Consider the following 26,217-nt stretch of genomic DNA (forward strand, 5'->3'; position numbering starts at 1 on the left):
TCCTCGTGCTCCTTTTCGGAGAAGTGCCGGCTTACTGGGATTCTGCCCTGCCTTTTACATCTGATCGATGCCAGATGATTCTGAGTCCGCGTGTAAATTGTATCACCAGTCTGCCCAACATACACCACCTTCTTGCATTTCGCGCACCAGACACCATATACCAAATTTGATGTTTTGCACCCAATCATCCTGTCATAATGAATGGGTCCCCCCACCCCTGGTACCGTTTCTCCCACATAAAAGACCCTACAAATCACGCAGCCGCCTCCGCAGTCCTGCCTTCCATGGGTTTTGAGAGCTTTCCTTGTTTTGCCGTGGATCAGTAAGTCTTATGTTTTTTCCCCTTTTAAAAGCAACCATTGGATCTTTTGGGAAAACTTTCCTCAATATCGCCGATCTAGTTAGAATACGTCTATTTTTTCGTATAATCGCTCTGATGTCTGGCAGAAAGCTGCCTATGTAACCACCATAGGAACTTTGACATCTCCCTTCCTTTTATGTCCATTTCTCCTCACATTTAGTCAACTGTTCCTTTTCATGTGGTCCACCCTTTTCAATTCACGATCAATCTCATTTCTTGGATATCCCCTCTCCGCTAGCCTGTTAGTTAACTTTTCTGGGTGAAGTTGATAGTCATGCTGGTTTGAGCAAATGCGTTTCATTCTTATCCCAAGACCCTGGGGTATCGCCCTTTTCACGTGGGGTGGATGGTCTGAGGCGTAGTGCAATTACATACGCATGTGCATCTGTGGGTTTGGAAAAGAGGTTGGTCGAGATGTGACCCGACTCGCTCAGACTTACCTCTACATTAAGGAGCTCGATGCAGCTTTCTGTTAATCTCAGATCCACCTTGATGTTGGGGTGTATGCTGTTGGCTAGATCTTGGAAAGCTCGCAAATTATCTTCCCCGTATAACCATATTCCCCAGATGTCATCAATGAAGCGAAACCACTTGAGCGGTAAAAAGGCAGACCTTCCCAATAACTCCTTTTCACAGGCAACCATGTAGGTACATACAAAATTTCTACCCAATTTAGATCCAATCGCGGTCCTTTTGTATAAAGTTTTTACTTGCCCCTAGTTGAAAATTGTTGTTATCAAGAACTAAATCTATAACCTCTAAAACCTCTTCTGTGGGGATTTTTGCGACCGTTCTGTTGTCCAACGCCGCGCGGCAGGCGGCTAAACTCCACGGCAAAACAAGGAGAGCTCTCACAACCCATGGAAGGCAGGACTGTGGAGGCGGCTGCGTGATTTGTAGGGTCTTTTATGTGGGAGAAACGGTACCAGGGGTGGGGGGACCCATTCATTATGACAGGACGATTGGGTGCAAAACATCAAATTTGGTATATGGTGTCTGGTGCGCGAAATGCAAGAAGGTAGTGTATGTTGGGCAGACTGGTGATACAATTTACACGCGGACTCAGAATCATCTGTCGTCGATCAGGGGTAAAAGGCAGGGCAGAATCCCAGTAAGCCGGCACTTCTCCGAAAAGGAGCACGGGGAAGAGGACTTTAGGATCATTGGCCTAGAAAGGACATGGGGGCACTCGGAGGACCGTAGGAAATTCAGGGAGATGCGCTGGGTGGGACTTCTGGGGACGCAAAAAGACGGTGACGGAGAATATGTCAGAAGGGAAGGGTACAAGTAGGTATGGGGGGAGTTTGGGAGGGGAGTGGGGATGTAGCTGGAGTGTAATAACCTCCCTTTTACTTAGTTTGGGGAGAATATAACTGCCCCCCGGGCCGGGGGAAAAGAAAGGGGGGGGGGTGCAACTGCGTCTCCTCCCGACTCTAACTTACTGTCTTGATTTATCGGTCTACCAACCACTTAAACGATTTTCCGATATTCTCGCCATTTGTTTTTAATGTGGCTCTACCAGCGAATACAACACATAGAGTTTCACTTACTAATGTATGTAGTAATCGAAGGACCACGAAGAATTTCGACACGATCCGACGTGTGCTTTTGTATGTGAACATTTATTGTCCTGTAACGCTGTCATTACTTTTGAAAATGTGAATTGTGACATTTGTGCCATCCATCTGACGAAAATATAAGCATATACAGGGTGATCAAAAAAATTTGGAACCCCTAAATTGAAATGTCTATAAGTCCGAAAATATTCACTTTATTGACAAATTGCGAACACCATTAGAAAGAGCATTAAATCCTCTATAAAACACGTCAAATTGGTGCATGTATGTTGTAAAGCATTGGCACACTATTAGTTTTTGGAATGAGCGTCAGAAAACTGAGTGAAACGAAATCGTCAAATGCTAACAATGCGCTGAAATCCGTTAGCACTCTATCTGTTGTCTTTTTGCGAATAACACACATCCAAATTCAATTTTATTTCAAAAAAGGTTAGACAGAAGCACACAGTAGAACAGAGGCACGCGTCCTAGCTTCCGCTGTTCATCCCAGCATGTGCTCAACGCGAGCTCCGTGGGCCGTCACGCAGGCCTGCAGTTGCTTGGGGACAGCTCCGAGACAGCGCGGACCAGCAGTCTCTGGGACAACTGGTCCCAGCAGGCCGTCAGCCTTTCCTTTCCTTACAATAGCACGTGAATGAGCTATTTTTATTCATGAACCTCCAACAAGCGACATGGTCAGAACAACAAACCGTCAATCACTGGTTTGTGCATAATGTTCAAAACTGTTTCACTGAGTTTCGTGACACAAATTTTATAGGTATATGTCTAGGGCAATATTTATAATAATAATTAAGTTCAATCAACTTGGTTTTATGGAGAATTGAACGCTCTTTCTAATGGTGTTTGCAATTTGTCAATAAAGTGAAAATTTTCTGACTTAAAGACATTTTAAGTTAGGGGTTCCAATTTTTTTGGATCACCCTGTATATATATATATATATATATATATATATATATATATATATATATATATATATATATATATATATATATATATATATATATATATATATATATATATATATATATATATATGTTGCGGGCCAAGTGCGAAGGCTAGTCAATTCGCGAATGGCCTAGTCCAAGTGCGATAACGCACTTGGACTAGGCCGTTTGCGAATGGACTAGTCCATGTGCGTTATTGCAGTTGGCCTAGGCCGTTTGCGAATGGACGGGCGTTTATGCTCCCAGTCCAAGTGCGAAGTCAGGCCAAGTGCGAAATATCCAGCAAAGTGACGTCAACTTGGCAAGTCAACTTGGCATGTGCAAAGTCCCGTGTGAAATGATGCGTGCAAAGTATTGGTAACTCAACCGGCGTCACTTAACCTGGCCTGGTGACCTGACCTTAGGTCATCTGGAGTCAGCATTTTCACACAATGTGCGCAGAATATGGGAGAAAAGGTATACAAAATTTGGCTTTGCTGCGCGCCGCCGTTTTCTCGTGATCTGGGAAAAACCACAGGGGGGTTGAAAACAACCCCCCCTGCAGTGCGCGTATTGTTAAATGCAATGCAAGACAACAGTTTTTCGAACACTCACCGCACCGCACTCACCACACACAAGCCGCACCGTCCCGGTACACCACACCAGAGCAGAATGAATCGAGCGCCACAAACTCGACCAAGGTCAGGTCGGGTCATCAGCGGGGAGCCCGGAGCACGGTACTAATGGTCTCCGCACACCAACGCGACTCTCCGCTGTTCGAAGGTCACGGGGATATTTGACCTCCCCAGATCCAGATCGGTGGCCGAAGCCTGGCCAGCGGCAACACGTTGCTATAATTGCCGCGTTGTGCAGGGTTCAGCGGAAAGTCGCATCCCGAATGGACCAGGTGTGTGGAGACCTTAACCCAGAGTTGCGCCAGCTCGCAGATCTGCTCCGGAGAACAAACTAAACATATAGACGCAGTGGCGTCGTCACGGATTTTCGACTAGGGGATCTGGTCGGACGGTCAGTCAAAGTAATCCCCACCAAATACTGAAAACTCCTCGGATTTAGACAATTTTATTTTGAGAATGCACCAAAATCGTTTTTAAAATATTTTATTTTATTCTTGATCGATTTTCGTGGCCAAAAGTGTGTGTGTGTGGGGGGGGGGAGGGGGGCGTCGGACCGGCATATTTTCAAGAATGTGTGTGTGTGGGGGGGGGGGAGGTCCGGACCCCTCCGACCCCCCCCCCCCGTCGGCGACGCCCCTGCATCGACCAGCGGTCCCCCATTCATTCGGAATCGTACCCCAATCCGAGGATCCATGCTTCCGGCGGCTAAGTGCAACGCCACAAACCCGTCCGTTTGCAAACGGCCTAGGCCATTCGCGAATGGCCGGCCATTCGCAAACGGACTAGTCCGTTTGCGAACGGACCGCCATTCGCAAACGGCCTAGTCCATTCGCGAATGGACTAGTCCGTTCGCAAACGGACTAGCCTTCGCACTTGGCCTGTAACATATATATATATATATATATATATATATATATATATATATATATATATATATATATATATATATATATATATATATATATATATATATATATATATATATATATCGAAACGTCACTAAGAGTCTGTTTCTTATTCATTTCTGGCACCTGCTTGTTCATTATATATATTGTATGGAAAAGTTCAAGCTTTATGCTGAACACATGTAACCTCGAATTACCTTTTGGTTGACCTTGACACATGAAAGGTCGTATATGATGGATTCGTACACGCTGATTACGAATCTGCCATCTAGTTTCCCCTAAACCGTCATTTACAGCCTCCGGATGGTAAAATTGTCTTATTTATTATTGCTAACTTCAATAAGTAGAATAGCCTCTAGCAAGGATACACTTCTGTAACCTTGACCTTTGAGCAGTCTTGTACCGTAAGATGAACCACAAATAGGGACCCGATAAGCCTCAAAACATTTAAAAAAATCTTGGAAGTTAGCACGCAGGATAAACGAGAAAGTGCAAATTTTGAGGTCAATTTTGAGCATGACCTTGACCTTCACCTTTAATTTTGAGCACATTTGCGGAATTCTCAGATTCTCTTCTTTTGTTTCACACCCAATTTTGCCGGTTTTATGCATCCTGCCGTCCTCTAGAACGCTTACTTTCAGATCACTACACATGTGCCGGTTTTTGCCTTTGACCTTGACCTCTGACCTTAAAAATTGACCTGAGGTCAAAAGTTTTGGATGCTTCAGAATCGTATTGTAAGGACCTGTCGTTTGGTATCGCTTTTGCTTCCGTAGCTCCCTTATTTACGGAGTTAGACGGGGGGGGGGGGGCGAAAAACGCTCCCCCCGGGCTGCGGTGATTGGAATTACCCCCGGGCCCGGCCGGGTTAACCCTCACCCGATCAAATAAACTGTTAGGCGTTGGCAGCACCGAATCAGTATGATCTTTGAGTGCCTTTTTTCACAAGCAGTTACACAAAAAGAGAAAAAAAAGGAAACTCACCTGCTCCACCAAAGATGGGAAAATGTCAGGAGTATCAGTTGACGAGTACTGTCCCAGAAAAACCGCTAGATCAATGGCTTCGAAGGGGGCGATACAGTCGGCAGACGTCAGCACGTAACGGTCGTTGATCAGCGAGCCGCCACAGAGTGGAGGCGAAGGACTTGGCTGCCTCGCTTGCCGACGCATCTGCACCGCTACAATAGCTACCTGTGGAACACGGCGCTCTTTGAAAAGGTCCCGCCCGCCGGCGGGCGGTTCTCGGGCGGGCGGTTCTCTACTCACACATCAATTACAATAGCAGAAATATCAACTGTCACTTTGGGATTGTATGCCGCTGACACGAACAGACAAAGACTTGGCAGCATAGGCGGTTGTTCTACGGCCTTCGACAGAGGGGACGGCGGGTGGTAAGTACCTACATGGGGGAGACCGGGTCAAAGTGGCTATCGCCCGCCCTTTTAACCCTTCACAATACGAGTAGTTAGGCTGACTCCAGTTTATGGTAACCAGTTAACCACTAACCAATTATAGCTATCTTCGCGGTCATTTGAATGAGCTACACGGGGGTTATCGGCCCGTCGTCGTTATGCCTGGTTCACTGGCGGTCGCAGCCGTTAGCTAAGGGGGGGGGGGGGGGGGCAAAGTCACACTCGCGAAACATAGCATTTAACCGTCAACCGGGGGGGGGGGGTTAATCGGCTAATTTTCTACGTGTGTAGCAAAATCGACGCTACAAAGTGCCGCGCAGTTGACATTTCTTTATGCTGCATCCATCTCATTCTTGCGTACAATTTTTGAACTCAGTTTAAGCAAAAGTAACCACTTCCATTTGCCGTCCCACGGTGTGCTCACCGGTCGGGTCGCTGCACCATGCACTGAAAACAGTTTAACCCTCGCCCTGGCAGGGGGGGGGGGGGGTCGATGCGAACCCCCTAAGGTTTTTCGAAGATAACGTAAAAACGAATTTGGTACAGCCTATGGGGCAACCTTTTTACATATGACCTGAAACTTTCACGTCCGGGTGACCTTGGGTCAGGTCACCAGGTCAGAAAAACCGGTACAAGGTCATGGTCAAATTTCAATTTTCTTTTTGCACCTGTCCAACTCACAGTTTTGGACTGATTTCCTTTAAACTTTCAGGATGTGCTAAGTTCACCGAGTTGTATAACATATAGTTCGGGTTTTTTGAGGTCACTGACCTGAGGTCAGAATAGAGGTCATTACGTCGTAATGCTAAGCCTATGGGAAAATACTAAATTCGGAAAATACTGGAGATATCCCCTTCGTTCTATCATTTCTGTGCTTTGAAAACGCAGTACTTAACAGCAGGTCACTTGAAGCTTCTTTTTTTGGTGTACTTATCCATGGGTCAGGTCAAATGAGGTCAACTGAGGTCAAATGACGTTTTTGCCAATAACTTGGCACATAATGACGCTAGAGCTTAAAAAATGGTGTCATTGTGTTCCTGGTGATCAGCCGATTCGATTGATATGCGATATGATGCAATTTGGTTAACGTGAACTTAATTGATTAATTAAAGTTTACTTTAAAATTAAGAAAAAACTTTAAGTAAACTGAAGCAAGCTGAAAAGTATATCATTCGACGCGCCTTGACGTGCTGAGTTCACTGGTGCTTTTCTTTTTGCTCTATCTTAATTAGATCAAAAGTTATAAGCGAAAAACTTTTGACCTGTTTTTAGCGAAATTTTTACATTTATACCCCCCAAACCCCCTAAATATTGACCTAGAGCAACCAAATTTGCACAGGGGCGAGAACTTCATGGGGCTCACCTACCTACCTAATTTGGTGTTTCTAGGTGCCATAGGAGCCAATCGCGAGGGGGGTCGCATCGACCCCCCCCCCCCCCCCTGCCAGGCCGTGTTATGAAAAATGCCCTGCCAGGGCGAGGGTTAAGCCAAGACCGGCGAGTAAGCCGGTGTTTCGCGGGGACCCCTATCCGCAACCATTTTTAACCACACTCCTATGGAGTCAATTTAGGGCATTACGCCTCGCAATTCACTCTGGAAAGTAGTAGCCCTCCACGACTATTTGCGCACCAGTGGCTCGCGACCCCTCCATCGAAAGGTATTCATTGACGCCTACCTGGCAGACGCGCCCCACAAATCCCTAAGAGAGGGGTTAACCTCCACGCCTACCCTTCGCCGAGCAAGTCACGAGGGCCCAAAAAACTCCCACGCTTGTCCATTTTTTGAGAGAAAATATATATAAAATGACAATCCCACACCCAGGAAACATCGGTGAGAAAGTTTTGCATGGGGGGGGGGGAAGGTCAAATCGAACTATGGAAGATTCGACATGCATCCTATCACCAGTACACTGAAAAAAATTCAACCCAAGGCCGGCGAGTAAACCGGACCGTGTTTCACGGGTACCCCTATCCGCAACCATTTTCAACCACCCTCCCAGGAGTAGTGCTAGGTCCATTGCGGTGTAGTCGTGTCGTACTTGCTCTGAGCGGATATAGCCGCTGTCAGCGAACATGTCCGCTGAGAGCAGGGACGACTACACTGCAATGGAACCCTACTGTACTCCTGGGAGGGTGGTTAAAAATGGTTGCAGATAGGGGTACCCGCGAAACACCGGTTTACTCGCCGGCCTTGGGTTAAATTGTTTTCAGTGTACCTATAGTCATGCAGGCCGCCAAAAAAAAAAAAAATTTGTCGCCACTGCTTTCGTGCCCTATATAATAATTAAAATGGTTTCACTTGATAGTTTCGGCAGAAAAAGCGTTGTTAATCGTCCCGTGATGAATATTGCAGAGGTTTTAACCCTCGACCGCCTGGGGGGGGTCGGATCCGACCCCCCTCCGTTTTTCTTGAATAACTCAAGAACCACTTACGCTATCAACTTGAAACTTGGCATACCTTTTCCCTATCAATTTGAAGTCTCCTGTGTAATTTTTAAGAAAAAGTGTCCATTTTTTAGATATATCGATTTAAGTGATGTAACCACATGGCGTTTTAAGTCAAAAAGTGGTAAATATTTAAAAAAAATCGCAAAAAATCAGGGTTTAAAGCAAATTGCAAATTAAGGATATAAATAGACGCAACTCAACGAGTTCTTTAAAAGGCTTTCTCGGATTTTCCATAAAATGCGTTTTTCACCCCTAAAAATTCAAAAAACTATATTTTTTGGAAAACAGCTAATAAAATCCAAAATTTTGAGAATTTCCAAAAAACTGGAATATATGTTATAGAGCTTTATTAGAACATTAGATGTCCCAAATTTCAACTTTCTATCTTGATTTTTGACCCCCAAATTGTAAAAAATAGCTCCAACATGCATTGGGCATGGTGACGTCATAAGCATTTTCGTGAATTAGAGGCACTTCTGAACATCGCATGTGAAAACAAATGGCACCACTAGATTCCTGGGACAAAGCTCGTCTAGAAAAGTGCATTTTTATGTCAAAAATAAAAAGTTGAAAAATTGACCTTTTTTCTCAGGCCTCGTTTAGTTATGTATGGTATAAACTATTTTTTATGCTTTCAATGCACACTTATCACCAGCACAGTGACTTGGGGTCACATATAACCATTACCATCGGATTCGGCGTGAAAAATGAGCCATAAAACATGTGTCGCACGCCCATGTAGCAGAAAGTGAAAACCGTGACCTTTCGTGACCTGACCTGACCTTGACCCGTACTTAGTATGACCCCTATACGCACATGGTACCTTCACTAGGTCTTTGAGGTCATTTTTGGTGAGTTTCGAGCAGCAGCTATCGATTCCGCTGTCCGTAAGCCTAATCATGCAAAACCCCAGAATTTGACCTTTGACCTGACCTTGACCCGAAAGTTGACCTCAATCTTAAAATCTTAAGAGTGCTTTGGGAAGGTCTTGTAGAGACCTTTCGAACGCCGCCTCGCGGGGCTCGATGCGACCATTGGTTCTCGAGATAACAGGGGGGGGGGGTTCGGATCCGACCCCCTCCCCCCACAGGCTGTCGTGGGTACGGAAATAGCCCAGGCGCTGCCGGGTTAAAGATGCACCCTAATAATTATACTTTTGCCTCCACTTGAAAACCGCCAAACAATGTGCCAAGATATCATTGGTGCAAAAACGTTGAAAAATTATTGTACCTAATTTATTACTGTATGAGACAGCGCCATCTAATTGTGGTGGTTGAGCCTTCACAATTTACCAGTAACATAACCTTCCTTCAGGAAGGTTATGTTAAGGTTTGCCATCCAGGGATACGCGTACACGATATCTCGAGTAGCTCCAACTCTTTCAGTGAGGGTTATGCCAATGACTCGACACCCGCGGGGACAATATCCGGTGCTGGGTAGCTACCTTATCTTCGGACTGCATGTGCGGTGCATATTTTTGAGTAATAACGCGGGGTAGTCTGCTTACCCTCTTACTGTATGCCTGGCCTATTCAAATACATTAGCCAGAGGGGTGTGGTAATAACTGGTGTAAGCAAATTGACCACGGTCAAAAATGCATTACCAGAATGCACTTAAGCGAACATTTTGGGATGGTCTCGTTCCTAAGTCGGCTAAGAGCTTCGGTCCAGAAAATAAATTTATCGTTGGCATACAGTAAAATACATACCAAACTCGGCCGGTGATAAATTTTCAAGACCTCAGTCCTTACTGATTTTTGAACTCGGCCTTCGGCCTCGTTCAAAAATCCAGTAAGGACCTCGGTCTTGAAAATTTATTTACACCGGCCTCGTTCAGTATTATATATTACCCTCCACCTGGACATGACGAGACATACGCATATACCACCCGCAGTGCAAGGCTGAATTCGCCAGCTTCGGGTAAAATTGTTTTTTCAGTGTGGCGACGGATCGATGCAGCATATAAAACCAAGATAGCATTTTCAGACCATGGCATTTACCCATGACCTAGTTGTGTGGCGGCGGGAGAGAGAAGGTGCATCGACCTCTAGAGACCCCTCACAGGTTCCTAGCTTTCAAAATGGGCATCTGAGGGCCGCGCGCAGACTCCTGCGAGGCTTTGCAACCGCGCTTGCATGAGGGAATCTGCGCGGGACCATTGGGACCAATGTTAGGCTCTGCAGAAGTCTGCGTGATGCCTTAGAACTTCAGAAGTCCACCCCTGTATGTTTTCATTTAGAGGCCAGTTTAGGGCCCTCAGTGACTAGTACAGGGCCTGCAAAGGCCAGTAGGTTGAGACCATCAGAGATTGAGTTGGGCCCTCAGAGATTAATGTGGGTCCTTACAGGCCGGCATGGGGCCCTCAGAGGTCAGCGTAATGTCCTAAAAGACCGGCATGGGTCGGCATTGGACCCAGAGGCCAGCAGAGGGACCTCAAAGGCCAAGATGGGCCATCAGAGGCCGATGCGGGCCCTTAGAGGCCGGTATCGGGTCTTCAGCAGCCAGTGCGGGCTCTCATAGGCACCTGAAGGTTAGTCTTGGGACCCCAGAGACAGAAATTAGGCCACCAGAGACCGGTGTGAGGCCCTCAGACGCCGTTTGGGGCCCCTGAGGCCGGTTTAGGGGCCCTCAAAGGCCAGTGGAGGGCCATCAGAGGTCGATCTGGGCTCTTAGCGGTCAATGTGGGCCGCTTGACCGCCACTGAAGGGCCCCCAGAGTTCAGTGTAAGACGCGCAAACACCGGCGTGGGAGCTATTAGCCGTTTTCACGACGGGCTATCCGGCGAGTGCACCTGATTTGACCAAATCTGCACCTTATCTCTTTTACAGCAAATATCTTTATTTTATGAATTTATTTCAGTGTTTTAATCGATGATACTGTCTGATGATATGACAAAGCAGGCATGTAAGCAATTCGTGCAACCCTAGCTGATAGCTACTAAGAGACACACTGAACCTGATTTGACCGAATCTGCACCTGATCTGCACCAGATGTGCACCAAATGTGTACCATATGCCCGTCGTGAAAACAGCTTTTATGGTAATAGCTGGGCGTGGGTTTCTTAAACCTCGTAACAATCGGATAAGGGCCAGGGCGCCATACGCTCATGGGGGCCCATCGGTTGTTTGGGGAGGGGCAAATGATATCCCGCGCGGGGCTGGGGTCTCCAGCCGAACGCGCGGGGCTGGGGGGGTAATTTTTCCCCCCTGTTATCTCCCGAACTAATGGTCCGATTTGGAAAATTCAAACGCCAATCGAAAGATCTCATCACGAACAACTAAAAACATGTACTTAATTTTAAGTTTGAGGTCAAGGTCAAGGTCAGGTCAAGGGTACCAATTGCAAGTTCCTACAGTATCGGCCTTGCACCGTAGTTGCCGAAGAATGGAGTCATGGACTGAGACTGATTGCCCAAAACGTGTTCTTAGGCTACCAAGACAATATTCGTTGCATACAATATCATTCAGAGGTCAAGGTCAAGGTCAGGTCAGGTCAGCTCAGGTCACCAAAAACAAAATATAGAAAAGGGCATGTGCGACACATGTTTTATGGGTCAATTTACTCATAGAATTCAATAGGCACACTCAATAAGTGATATGGACCACCTCTGGATGAATTTCAGGTCGAGGTCAGTTCAAGGTCAGGTCAAGTGAGGCCAAATTTTGAAGTTGGTCGTTAAGGCCTAAAAAGGTGTCTATCTGATGCAGTTTTTCATGGCGAATCGAATGGTGCTATTTTTGTTTCCGTACGAGGTCTAAAACTTCCAAATAAGTCATTTTTCAAAATTTTTGTTTGTCGTGACGTCATAAAATTTTGAATAACTCCCACATTTTTGAACCGATTCTTCTAAAACTTGCTATGTTGGTGCACATAGACCACTTCTCTGACATATATTCCGGTTTTTCGATACACTCAAAGTTTTGGATTTTATAATTATTTTCCCCCCAAAAGTCAGTTTTTTTGAAAAAAAAATTGGTCCAAAATCCAAAAATTTTCAAAAACCAAGATAGCCATTTGATAGACAAAGTAGAATTACGTATATCCTTTTTTGTTACGTCTTGATTGCTTAAAAATGAAGATGTTAGCGGCGTTTGAACTTTTGCTGTTTTTGAGGCGAAAATGGTGAACATGACGTCACTAAAACGTCAATTTCTCAAAAATTTTCTGACGGATTTCACTCAAATTTTCAGGGAACGTGTCAAATTGACGTAAGAAAAGGTACTGAAAGTTTGGCGGCGCTGCGCGCCGCCGTTTTTTGAGATATTTCAAAAATTCGCAAGGGGGGTAAAATTTATCCCCCAGCCCCGCGCAGGATATGATGCCCCCTCCCCTTATTTGCCTTTAGGGGATGGCCCTGATGCCTCCCCCTGCGACCGCCACCGTGTACACACTACACAGGCCTCTGAGATCGCATACTAGTTCATGCAAGCTCTAATACGCAGGCCCCTGAGGTCCCGCGCTAATCCATAAGGAACCAAGCCGGCATACGGGGTCACCACCGGGCTTCTGAGTTGCACAGCACCAACCAATGAGGTCATACTTTAGTGTCGTAAAACCACGTAAAACGTAGCAGGGCCAAATGAGCGTGCCGAAGAGGGTCTCAAATGCCGAAGAGGGTCTCATGCCAGCCAATGCTGTGCATATGAGAGCCTCAAGTAAACCCACCCCGATATTCCAAATAAGTTAGAGCATATCTCACATCCGGCCATACTCGTGAACCTGTGCCAGTGACACTGACCGCCAAATTGACAGAATGTGAAACTGAGCCCACTCAAGAGTGAAATTTACTTCCTTTGCTGGCGCAAGAAAGACCTTTCATTAAACGATAAAGTGAAAGGTACAAAAAGTTTTTTTTTTTGTAGGACTTCTGTTCGATCTGAAAAGGTGGGACCAAAAGATAGTATGGCCCAACCTTTCAGCACCAAAGGGGGGGGGGGACATGGCCCCCGTGCCAAGTACCATTGGCATCTATTGCAGCATCACGAGCGGAGCTATAGGCTTGCAACAATCCATATGTAAACGCGACTATTGTTCCGTGACATACGGACATATTTACTTTCCAGGTTATTCTTACACTTTTTAATGCTATTTTATTCCATAACCGTTTGAAAGTTTATTTAACCGTTATCATTCATGCACTGTGTGGTTATCGTACATGCCCTCTGCAAATTTGAAGTTATTGCAGAAACTTGGAACGGTTTGGAAGTTATTGCAGAAAAACGGGAGGGGGGCTATGAATAGCCCCCCCTCCAGTGGGCCCCACTCATAACTGAGCTTGAAGATTTTTTTTTGTCTCGGACGGTATGCGCGTAGCAAAGTGGATGGGGCACCGTGGACAACCCTGAATTGGCCATAAGTTGTTTCCACCTGGGCAACAAACGTTACTGATTCTGAGATGTGTCGTCATTTGCTTGTATCGGCCACTTCTTGGTTAGATAAATTACCAAAAAATGCAATGCAATGTTAATTCACGAATGTCCTTGCATTGGTTGCCTACAGGTGGGAAGATGAAAAATGACATCCTTCCTCGTAGTAAAACCTCTTAACTATGAAAAAATTCCAGTCGTACATAAAGCAACTGTCTTGCTTCTGAATTCGGGGTAAAGAAGTGGCCGGTGGCCACTGCCGTGGATTTTGGACAAAGTGGACACAATGCATAGGTTTTTGGTTTTGCCAATGACCGCGTTTCCATGGGCACTCGTGATCCGGATCAGCAAATATAAATCTTATAATATTCCTCGAACTCTTCGTTACAGGGTATAATTCAGAGCGGATTATGTTGAGCGGACAGAGCGTATATGATCAGTTAATCCCTTGTTCTAAATTTCATATATGTACTTATTATAATGGAATTAGCTAATCTACTTTTGCTGATCCGGATCACAGGTGCCCATGGAAACCGGGCTACAGTCTCCGATATGTGAACGCCTTTACAAATGAAACGAAGGTGAAATGAAAGGCAATTTAATGGGGATGATATTAGCCGTTTTCACAAGGGCCATCTGGTACACATTTAGTGCAGATTTGGTGCAGATTAGGTGCAGATTTGGTCAAATTAGGTTCAGTGTATCTCTTAGTAGCTATCAGCTAGGGTTGCGCTAATTGCTTATATGCCTGCTTTGTCATATTATCAGAGAGTATCATCGATTAAAACACTGAAATAAATTCACAAAATGAAGATATTTGCTGTAAAAGAGATTAGGTGCAGATTTGGTCAAATTAGGTTCATTCGCCGGATAGCCCGTCGCTAAAACGGCTATTATTGTTGATGAAGTCGAGCAATGGCATGTTTGAGCATTATTGTTAGAAAAATAGTATGGAATAATAACCTTATGCTCATTCTTTAAAGTATTTTTGGTTGATAATATATATTTAACTCCGCTGGATGCTCGGTATACCGGGCATTATTCGGCCAGATTTCCCATAGGATATTTACATTTCATGCACTCGTAAACTCGTGCATGAAATGAGAAAATAGCACTCATTTCATTCGTGCAATTTTCAAAATAGTTCCCTCACTCCGTTCGGGTACTATTTAGAGGCAAATTAATACCCTCACTTCGTTCGGGCATTAATTTAAATATCCTTGGGAAATCTGGCCGAATAATGCCCGGTATACCGAGCATCCAGCGGAGTTAAATATACCGGGTGGCCCAAAAAAAACGTTCCGAACTTTGGAGGCCTATATCTCAAATTCGAGTGCAAATAACGAGCCAAAATTTTCATCAAGTTTGCGTCATTTCTTTGCGCATTGGTATGCCAAATTATAACACTGTACCATCATTTTCAAGCCAGCAATCTTATGTTGAATCAAGTAAGACGTTTTTGCTTTTTTTGCCGTTGTTGAACGGAAGTAATGATTGGCTTAGACGTACCATGTTAGAAAAAATACAAAAAATAGAACGGCTTGAATGATACCAGCACGTGTGTTGCTATTTTATATTTTTTTGTCACACTTACGTGCCAAATATTCAAATGCTAAGCCAAAGTTGTGTTAATGAATGCCATTCGTTTCAACACAAGTCCTGTTTCAAGGCGAAGGAGTGGCACGGTGCATGGGTTACTGCTGATCGCCCTCCCTTCAAGAAGATCAAATAGTATATCGACTGAATAAGGAAAAAAGCTAGAGGGAATGTGTCACCCTGAGGCCTGAACCACCAATGAGACTAGTTGCCAGTAGCAGTCATGGCTGTAGGCCGTGGTGCCGAGATGGAAGTGGCCCGTTCACTCACATTTTGGGTAAACATCAGAGCAAAAAAGTGATTTTTACATGGCATGCTAGAAACACGAACCGTTTAAAAAGTAATTGACCGAATAACATAAAAATCATACCATTCACTGAAAATGTATGTCGCATTGACTATTGGAAGTTTCAATGTTGTATCTTTATCACTTTCTGAGAAATATTGATTTAAAATTGGGAACGTTTTTTCTGGGCCACCCGGTATATCCCGCGCCCCGTAGGGGGGGGGGGGCCGAAACGCCCCCCCCCCTGTCCTTTTCGGTCGATATCTCCTAAACGGCTGAAGATATCGCCACCAAACTTTCAGGACCCCTCCGGGCATCAATTTTGCACGTTGTGACCAAAAATTTTTTCAGAGGCTATGATAGGTTGGCCACAAATGACGTCAGAGTGACGTCATGTTCTGTCATTTTCGACCGAAAAAAAGACCTTCGCGAGAAGACCTGTCAGGACTACAGCTTTGAAGATACAGAAAAATGATCAATACATCAAAGGTGTAGAATTGACAGGGCTATAAAACTGCTATCTCGGATTTTTTAAATTCTTGAGTTTTGACCCCCAAAAATCAAAAAAGCATTTTTTTCGGATATATTAGCCAAAAAATCCCAAACGTTTTTTTGAGTTTCGAAAAAAACGGAATATATGTAATAGTACCTACCGTCTTCTATCTACATACCAAATTTCAGATCGATACCTCGTTTTTTGGCCAAGTTATAGCGAAAAAACTGTTAAAAAGTGATGACGTCAAATTTTCAAACTCAATTTTTGGCAATTCTAGAACTCGTAGAGCAAAACAAAGACCACCATTAGACTCCCCGTGACGAGCTGCATCGAATCGATACCCATTTTATGCAAAAATATCAACGTTAAAATTTGACCTAATTTGACCTGACCTTGACCTGACCTTCACCAAAAGGTGACCTAGGCTGGCCCCAAAGGCTGCCTAACCCACATAATCGCATTTGTCATGTAAAATGGACCATAAAACATGTAGGGGAGAGTGGGGCACATTCGTGCATGGGGCACATTCGTTTTCAGCAGTTTATGGGAACACGAGTGACTGCACGAGCTCAAGGTAAATTATGGAAATATGTCTATCATTGCCGCCCTTCGTTCACCGTAGAAGACAACACTGTACCTGCTGTCATGCTGGATAAAAACGCAAATTTGTAATATTCGTGAGCTTTCCAAACTTTTCTCATATTATCCATTTTCGTGATCCTGACTCGGAAATGTGGTTCAGCTTTTCAAAATTGGGGGTGAAGAAGCTCACTCTATTCACGGAACTGCTGCAAACTTGTTTGTTGAAAAAGTGTCATTTTTTCAAAAAGAAATTTTGAAATATATTACTAATAACGTTGTGGGGCAGGTTCGTGTAGGCACTGCCTGGGGGCACATTCGTGCATATTTTTTTTTAGTTTTTGCGATTTATGACTTTATCTGTAGTAGGTTTCTCTAATGACGCTCGCCTGACTCAGTCTCGACTGCTTGCGACGTCGTGACGAGCAATTCACGCGAACTTGGCGAGGTCACGGAGGCCGGCAGTTGGCACATTCTTGTTGGCCAGCCCATTCTTTCTACATATGTTGTGCAATGCATTCTTGTCGAAAGGAATCAAGTGAAATGACCCCCTGCCAATTTCCTTTGGTAAATTTCTGGTAATGCCCGGCAATTTCTCGAACTTTGCAGGGTGAACGGAAGTGCCCCACCTCTTGAACGAATGTGCCCCATAGGTGGGGCAGTTTCGTGCAAATGTTCAGAGTTATTAAAAGTCATTTTTTTTCTAATGGAAGCAATAATTTTAGAGGATAACTTTTAAAGAGGAAAACTATCTGCAATAGTTCCTTTCCATACTACCATCAACATTTTTGCCATTGCACTAACCAAAGAACAGATATATGGGTTTATCCATTTTTTGCACGAATGTGCCCCACTCTCCCCTATCACACGACACATTCATATTGTGACCCCCGGTGACCTGACCTCGCTGTGACCTGACCTGGTATCAGTGACCTCAGATAGCAAAGTATGTGTTTGACGAACAATGTACCATCGATGGTTTTCAATAAATTACCAATTTACTCGATTTCACAGCACATTTCTTGAATTGCCTGTGAACGGTGAAAATCTGACCTTTGACCTGACCTGTGACGTCATCGGTTTGACCTAGGTGAATGAAATTTGGTCACAAGGTAGTTCCCGGGTGGGGCTATCGAACGCCGTTTGAATTTTGAAAATCGGCCGGTAACTTTGCGAGATCTTAGGGGGGGCCGAAACGGCCCCCTTCTACGGGTAGTAGGGTCCGCCGGTAGCCCTACGGGGCGCGGGATATTATAGACTGTACCTATATTGTAGATTGCAGATTGTGTCATTGATAGCGCATCGTTAATCCGAGAGCAATGTGTATTGTGTAATTATTCTCTCATCAAGGAGCTTATTGAAATGTTGCACGATTTATTGATTCATGGAATCGAATTCTGTTTGCTTGTGTCGACAATTGTTTGTGTTTTTTTTTTTTTGTACATTCTGAAGATGGCGCAAGCTGAAATTTATTAATGAATTAGTTTAATCATTCATTATCAACCAAAAAAACTTCAAAGAATGAGCATAAGGTTATTATTCCATACTATTTTATTATTGTTGACATAGGAAAACTCTTTGCAAGTTTGAAGCATCATTCTTGCATTGTATGGCTATCGTGACCTATGAAGCGTCAGCATCGAAAGAAAAAGCGTTAGAGTGGCCGCTTTGCTCCGGCCTCCCCTATATGTATATTCTTACATGCGACACCCAGCTTTTTCCCTTCACCTGCCTGATTTGGTTAGCGTGTGGTGGGCAAAGTGGAGGGCGAGGGTGTTGCCTTATAAGCATGGCTGGACCTCTCATCAATTCATGTAGATGCGAGTTTGGCTCTCACCGGGCCCATTGGTTTTCCCATACACATCCGCGCCACCCGTCGGCCGCTGGGGGAGGGGACAACTTGTTGCCCCCCTTTACTTCTGTGACGATATCGTCGCAATGCGAAGAGATAAGAAAAAAAAACGAAGCTTTGCACACCTATTTCTCAATAGCTACCAGAAATCGTGTCCAAATTGGGTGTCGATCCCATTCAAAATGTCGTAGCAGTGCCGTCAGAGGCCCAATTTAACCTTCCAGGCGGTGGGGGGGGGCATTTTTTTGCCCCCCTTTAGTTTTTTTTTAAGATATCTCGAGAACCGCTGCGCCGATCGTCACCAAACTTTCAGTACCCTCCCGGGAGCAGCTAGCGCACTATGGTGACCACAAATTTTTTCCAAAGGCTATGATAGGTTGGCCGCTAATGACGTCAGAGTGACGTCATTTTTGCCATTTTCGACCCAAAAAAAGGTTTCGCGGGAAGAGCTGTCAGGCCTACAGCTTTAGAGATACAGAAAAATGTTTCAACATAAAAGGTGTGGAATCAATAGGGCTACAAAACTGCTATTTCGGTTTTTCGAATTTTTTGGATTTTGACCCCCAAAAATTAAAAAGTACATTTTTTGAATATAATGACCAAAAAATCCAAAAAGTTTTTTGATTTCGAAAAAACGGAATAAATGTGATAGTCCCTACCGCCTTCTATCTACATACCAAATTTAAGATCGATACTTCTTTTTTGGCCAAGTTATAGCCAAAAAACTGTTCAAAATTGATGACGTCAAATTTTCAAACACAATTTTTCGCAATTCTAGACCTCGTAGCACAAAACAAAGACCACCATTAGACTCCCCGTGACGAGCTGCATCGAATCGATACCCATTTTATGCAAAAATATCAATTTTGAAATTTGACCTTTTTTGATTTGACCTTGACCTGACCTGCACCAGAAAGTGACCTAAACCGTACCTGATGGTCTTATAACCAGCACCATTGAGTTGGAAATGAAAAACTGGCCATAAAGCATGCATCGCATAACCTTAGTAAAGTTGGGCTCATGTGGTGACCCTTGGTGACTTGTGGTGACCTGACTTGTGACCTGACCTGGTATGACCAGTGACCTCTAATAGCAGCATATGTACTAGACAACTGACGCCTAGTCGCTGATTTTCGACAAAATGCGTTTTACTCGGTGTTACAGCGCTTTCCCTAGAAGCCCCGTGAACGGTGAAACATTTTATCTTTGACCTGACCTGTGACGTCATCGGTGACCCCGAAGTCAATGAAATTTGGTTTCCTTCGACAAATTTGACAGGGCTATCGAACGCCGTTTGAATTTTCCGGATCAGACCAGTAGTTTCGGAGATACGGGGGGGGGGCAAAAAAATGCCCCCCCCCCGCGCGGAAGGTGGCTGGTAGGCCCACCGCCTGCCGGGTTAAGATTGGAGTTCTTAGTTTCCTCACGTTATACGAAATATGGTCTCGAATATATAGGACCGATTGCTGGTCAGGAAGTTGTTGGAAATGTACTTAGGTTTGTCAAGATGACAGCAGGTGCTGTTAAGTTCATTTGCAGTTGCGTTTCATGCTTAGTGAAATCAGAAACGCTCCATTTCGGAAGACGACAATTTTTATGACGTCACTGTGACGGCATCCGAAGTTCCACAACCACTATACTTTCCACAAATATGGTCTAGGTATTCATTTGAAGCTATACCAAATTTCAACTTTGTATCTTACGAAGTTGCGGATATATCGCACAAAATGTAAAGGGAGGAGCAGCTTTATGCCATCCCCCAGCGGCTCTTGGGTTGATACGTCGGTATACTACATAGGTAAGCATATTTCAGGTTTTTATGTCTTACCATCCATGGATACTGCTGAGGGGTAGTGTCGTAGCCCCCAACTATTCGTGTTCCTGCACTCCTTAACAAGATCAGCGGTATTTGATTTTCCTTCCCACAGCACTGACTGTTCTTGGCAAGGCCGGGGATGAAGCGTGCTCTGGGAGTCAGATACTCGAAGAAGGGAAATATTCTAGCCTGTCGGACCGTCTCCGGTGACCTCTGCTCTGTTGCTGTACTGGGCGACTGCCATGCTGCTGATGAATCCAGGGCTGGCTGCCAGCTGTCTTTCTCAGCCGGCAACTGTCGGCACATGGGCATCACACAATGTCAGAGACAGACCTCTGTTGTCTGCTTAACCCGCATCGCACAGTTTGTCGGAAAGTTATTTCATCCACAAAAAATATACCATTCGAAAGCTGACGTTGAGCTGATTCCAAAATTGTAGTTCACATCAAAATCGCGGCACGATGGCCTTAACCCTCGCCTGCACATGCCATTTTCCCATCCTAGAACGCACATGGGGGGGTGGTTGCCATCCCCCCGCGCCATTTCGTTCCTGTTGGAGATAGAGCTTAGCGGTAAGGACCGAAAAGATTCTTTGGGAAGAGACAAATCCAATGATACCCAGTTTTACCTTCTCAGGTCAGTCATTGACCTTCCAGGTCAGGTCAAACTAAAAAAATGTTGCTGTTTTGGGTCACCGTTGGATATCAAGTGCGCTGCTTATCATATACCGATGACGATGCCGTTTTCCGGTGCCAAGCCATCTAGAACCTCTTTGTCACACTACCCTACCAGGTTTTTGCTGCTGAGGTCATTTCAGGTCAAGTTAGGTCAAGGTCAATTATATGTGTTTGTATGTCTGTGTGTGTCTGTGTGTATACTGATGTGTGCACCGATTGTTTATGTGTCCATATTACATGAAATCATGATCTGAGAAGCTTTTACCAAAAATGCAGTCAAAAAACTTCACAAAAAGTAAATTCTGCTTGCCTAAAACGCAATTATCTTAGATGACCTAGGTTGACCTTGACCTTGACCTTGACATCTGTACATCGTCGAACAACATGTTCCATGATAGGTGGGAGGTGAGACTGGCAAAAAAGGCCGAAATCAAGGTGTCAAAAGCTCACAAGGCCCATAGCCAACGCAAGATGTTGAGAATTGGCCATTTGGGTCGTGACATGACCTGAAAAACAAGGTCATATCTCCGAAACCAAAAACCACAGAAACTTGAAATTTTCAGTAAACATCAAGAAAGGATAGAGGAGCAGCTATACGAAAAATCAGCCTTCTAGCTCTAAAAATGTTGAGTGCAGAGCAGAAAGACTACCTGGGGGGGGGGGGTAACCACCCCCCATGTGCGGGCGAGGGTTAAAGAAAATCGTTTAAATAAAAACGTAATAATTTTTTGCTTAACCAACGAGCCGTCAAGAACTTTCTTGAAATCATAGGCATGCTTTTTCATTTTCTTGTGGATGATGAATGACAAAGGAACAATATGCAATAATAAAAGGTTATCAAATACTAACCCGCGCCCCGTAGGGCTATCGGCGGACCCTACCACCCATAGGGGGAGGGCCGTTTGGGCTCCCCAAGATATCGGAAAGTTAGCAGCCGATTTTCAAAATGCAAACGGCGTTGGATAGCCCTACCACGGAACGGAACTGGGGCATTCCACGATAGATCGTACCAGGCCCGTCACCCTCATCTCTCAGATTTGAATGAAAATTGGTACAAGGGGTAATCATAGGCTCCAAAAACACCTGCCAAAATATCAGACTTCTCAGATGAAAACTGTTTGAGTTACATTGTATAATATTTTCTTAACGTCAGATTGTAAGGGTGAGTTTGATGAGCTATAACTCAAAAACGAGCTAAGCAAGCAACAAACGGTAAACAGCTTTGAACTAACGATGAATCAAAGATAAATACAGTATTTTTAAAATTGGAAAGAAAAGCTTTACATATTGAAAAAGTCGTAGTATTTTTTTTAAATTGTCTATAAGGGCCCTTGGGACCAAAATTTTTGCCATTTTTATTTCTTCAAAATAAACCTCAGGTCCTTTCAAATCGACATGCAAAAAATTAGAAAGGTGTTCTTTCTATAAGTTCCTCATTTAAATGTATACAAAATGGGTTTCCGGGGGGTCGGTACGACCCCAGCGCGCCGTTTCGCCTCTAATGGAGCTAGGACCTTGCGGAAAAAACGAGCATGTGCGCCGTTACAAGATGCATCGAATGATACCAAATTTTAAAGTCTCGGGTTCATTGGTGACCCCTGAGGTCATTTCAAGTGACCCAAAATTACGGGTCCGGTTTTTGATAGATAACTTCGCAACAAATGGTCGCAGAGCCGCGATTTTAGCATCTTTGTGTTTGCCTCGCTCCGGCGCGTCGAATGATATACTGTTTGTTCTGGTGAAGTCAGCTTAAGTCGCTGACCTCGGGTAAGCACACTGCCGTGTATTTGGCTCCGCGCCCCGACCGGGCGGCCCAGCCGGCAGCCAGCCCCCGGGCATCACGTGACCGCCCCGAGTCCGCGGCAAAGCCAACCAGCGCGGCGCTGGACAAACAGCGCCGCTACAGAGATGGTTAACAGTCGGGTCAGGCCACGTAGCTGGGTGAATGAGATCATTTTGCACATCATTCGATTCGCAAGGTCTTCCCGAGTCCATTGGTAGCCTTCCCGTCTCTCTAGCTCAATTTGATCGAGAGTTATTGACGAAAAACTCTTATGACCCTAGTGATGTACGAATGACGTCACGCAAGGTCAACAATGCAAAAGTGAGGCAAAAATGACTTTAATTGAACTTTCCGTAACCAGTGATGTCACTAGGCAGCTTTACCACACTATTTGTAGGCTCTCTTCCGAAATCACAATTCGAGACCATTACGGTGACGCAAAATAAGTACATTTATAGAAAGAACACCTTCCTAATTTTTTGCATACTACTTAAAAATGATCCAAAAATGTTTTTAAGCAAATAAAAATTCAAAAAATTTGGTCCCAAAGGCATAAAAATGCAAATGAAAGGAAACTCGAGGTGTTATATATAAAAAATAGTATATATTTCAAAATTTTAAAAATGCATATTATTCTTTGTTTCAATGCAAGTTCAATGCCGTATAGTATTTGGCATTTGGATTATCCGTCTTAGAGTTACAGCCCGCCAAACTTGGGGCTGCAACGCAAGATCCAAAACATGTTATACACTATAACTCAAAAACCACTCATCTGATAAGCCTGAAATTGTTACAGGAGGATTCAGAGCCCCTGATTACCCCTTAGACCAATTATCGTTAAAATCCGAGAGATGAGGGTGTCAAATTGGAAAAAAGTGGTACGATCTATCGTGGAATGCCCCAACTACCTTGTGATCCAATTTCATTGACTTCGGTCCAACCGATGGCGTCACAGGTCAAGTCAAAGGTCGAATTTTCACCGTTTACAGGCATTTCAAGAAATGTGTTGTAAAATCGAGAAAAGGCATGTGATTGAAAATCATCGATAAGGAATTTTCCACAAAATACAAATTTTGCAATTTGTGGTCATTGATGCCAGGTCAAGTCACAGAGATCAGGTCACTGAGGGTCACAATACGAAAGTGTCTTGTGATACATGTTTTTTGTTCCATTTTACATGACAAATGAGATATTATGTGGGTCAGGCAGCCTTTGGGGCCAGTCTAGGTTATCCCGCGCTCCAGTGGCGGTCTCAGCCAACTTCGCCCTAGTGGGGGGAGGTGGTCATATGCTACCACCCACCTCTACCTCAAAAACTAAGAGGGCTAGAAAGACGCGGTAAAAAGCAGTCGATAGCTCTCGATGCGTACGTGTGAAAGTATATCATTCATTTTTCATCTTAGAGCAATATTGGGGTCACCAGAGGCCACCAAAGGTCAAAATTTGCGAATAGTCATGATATTTTTCAGAAAACATGCCATTATCTCAGGAACTATGATACCTAGAAAAACGCTGGAAAAGCAATCGATAGCTTTTGAACTCTTCTTTTGATAAAGTTATCAAAAATGACCTAAAGTCAACGGTTTAGCCTCCAGAAGGCAAAAACTCCAAAAATAGCTGCTTTTCATAACACGGCCTGGCAGGGGGGGGGGGGTCGATGCGACCCCCTCCCCCATCGCGATTGGCTCCTATGGCACCTAGAAACACCAAATTTGGTAGGTAGGTGGGCTTCCTGGAGTTCTCGCCCCTTTGTAAATTTGGTTGCTCTAGGTCAATATTTAGGGGGGTTTAGGGGGTTTAAATGTAAAAATTTCGCTAAAAACAGGTCAAAAAATTCCCGCTTATAACTTTTGATCTAATTAAGATAGAGCAAAAAGAAAAGCACTTGCGAACTCAGCACGTCAAGGCGCGTCGAATGATATACTTTTTAGCGTGCTTAAGTGTACTTAAAGTTTTTCTTAAATTTTAAGTAAACTTTAATTAATTAATTAAGTTCAAGTTAACCAAATTGCATCATATTGCATATCATTCGATTCGGCTGATCACCAGGAACACAATGACACCATTTTTTTAAGCTCTAGCATCATTATGTGCCAAGTTTTTGGCAAAAACGTCATTTGACTCATTTGACCTCATTTGACCTGACCCATGGATAAGTACACCAATCAAAGAAGCCCCAAGTGACCTGCTGTTAGCTACTATGGTTTCAAAGCACAAAAGTGATGGGAAAAAGCGGATATGTCCATTATTTTCCGAATTTAGTATTTTCCCATTACGACGTAATGACCTCTATCTGACCTCAGGTCAGTGACATAAAAAAACCCGAACTATATGTTATACAACTCGGTGAACGTAGCACATCCTGAAAGTTTGAAGAAAATCAGTCCAAACTGTGAGTTGGACAGGTGCAAAAAGAAAATTGAAATTTGACCATGACCTTGTACCGGTTTTTGTGACCTGGGGGCCTGACCCAAGGTCACCCGGACTTGAAATTTTCAGGTCATATGTAAAAAGGTTGCCCCATAGACTGTGCCAAATTTTGCTTTTACGCTATCTTCGAAAAACCTTGGGGGGTGCATCACCCCCCCCCCTCCCCTGCCAGGGCGAGGGTTAACCTTCCAGGCGGTGGGGGGGGGATTTCCCCCCCCCTTTAGTTTTTTTTCGATATATCTCAAGAACCGCTGCGCCGATCGTCACCAAACTTTCAGTACCCTTCCGTGAGTAGCTAGCGCACATGGTGACCAAAAATTTTTCCAAAGGCTACGATAGGTTGGCCGCTAATGACGTCAGAGTGACGTCATTTTTGCCATTTTGACCCAAAAAAGGTTTCGCGGGAAGAGCTGTCAGGCCTACAGCTTTAGAGACACAGAAAAATGTTCCAGATATAAAAGGTGTGGAATCAAGAGGGCTACAAAACTGCTATTTCGGTTTTTTTTTATTTTGACCCCGAAAAATCAAAAATAGATTTTTTGAAAATAATAGCCGAAAAATCCCAAAAGTTTTTTGAATTATGGAAAAACCGGAATATATGTTTTAGTCCCTGCCGCCTTCTATCTACATACCAAATTTGAGATCAATACCTCTTTTTTTGGCCAAGTTATAGCGAAAAACTGTTCAAAATTGATGACGTCAAATTTTCAAACTCAATTTTTAGCAATTCTAGACCTCGTAGCGCAAAACAAAGACCACCATTAGACTCCACGTGACGAGCTGCATCGAATCGATACCCATTTTATGCAAAAATATCAACTTTGAAATTTGACCTTTTTTGACCTGACCTTGACCTGACCTCCACCAGAAAGTGACCTAAACCGCACCTGATGGTCCTATAACCAATACCATTGAGCTGGAAATGAAAAACTGGCCATAAAACATGCATCGCACAACCTTAGAAAAGTTGGGTTTATGTGGTGACCCTTGGTGACCTTTGGTGACCAGACCTGTGACCTGACCTGGTATGACCAGTGACCTCTAATAGCAACATATGTACTAGACAACTGACGCC

General features: G+C 44.3%; 1 protein-coding gene across 2 annotated transcripts in view; it reads right to left on the reverse strand.

Moving 5' to 3' along the window:
• Positions 1-26,217, reverse strand: part of LOC122380286 (trypsin-7-like) — a 53,006-nt gene that overhangs the window by 26,147 nt on the left and 642 nt on the right. Inside the window, exons 2-3 of one of the 2 annotated variants that reach the window (XM_043363325.1) lie at positions 20,265-20,546; positions 5,387-5,593 (exon numbers count right to left, since the gene is read on the reverse strand). In XM_043363325.1, coding sequence (XP_043219260.1) covers positions 5,387-5,593; positions 20,265-20,546 — 489 coding nt within the window. The remainder of the gene's footprint in view (positions 1-5,386; positions 5,594-20,264; positions 20,547-26,217) is intronic. The other variant, XM_043363326.1, reaches the window with a different exon arrangement.

The sequence above is a fragment of the Amphibalanus amphitrite genome, unplaced genomic scaffold (assembly GCF_019059575.1).
Source record: "Amphibalanus amphitrite isolate SeventyFive unplaced genomic scaffold, NRLGWU_Aamphi_draft 000094F_arrow, whole genome shotgun sequence".
NCBI lineage: Eukaryota > Metazoa > Arthropoda > Thecostraca > Balanomorpha > Balanidae > Amphibalanus > Amphibalanus amphitrite.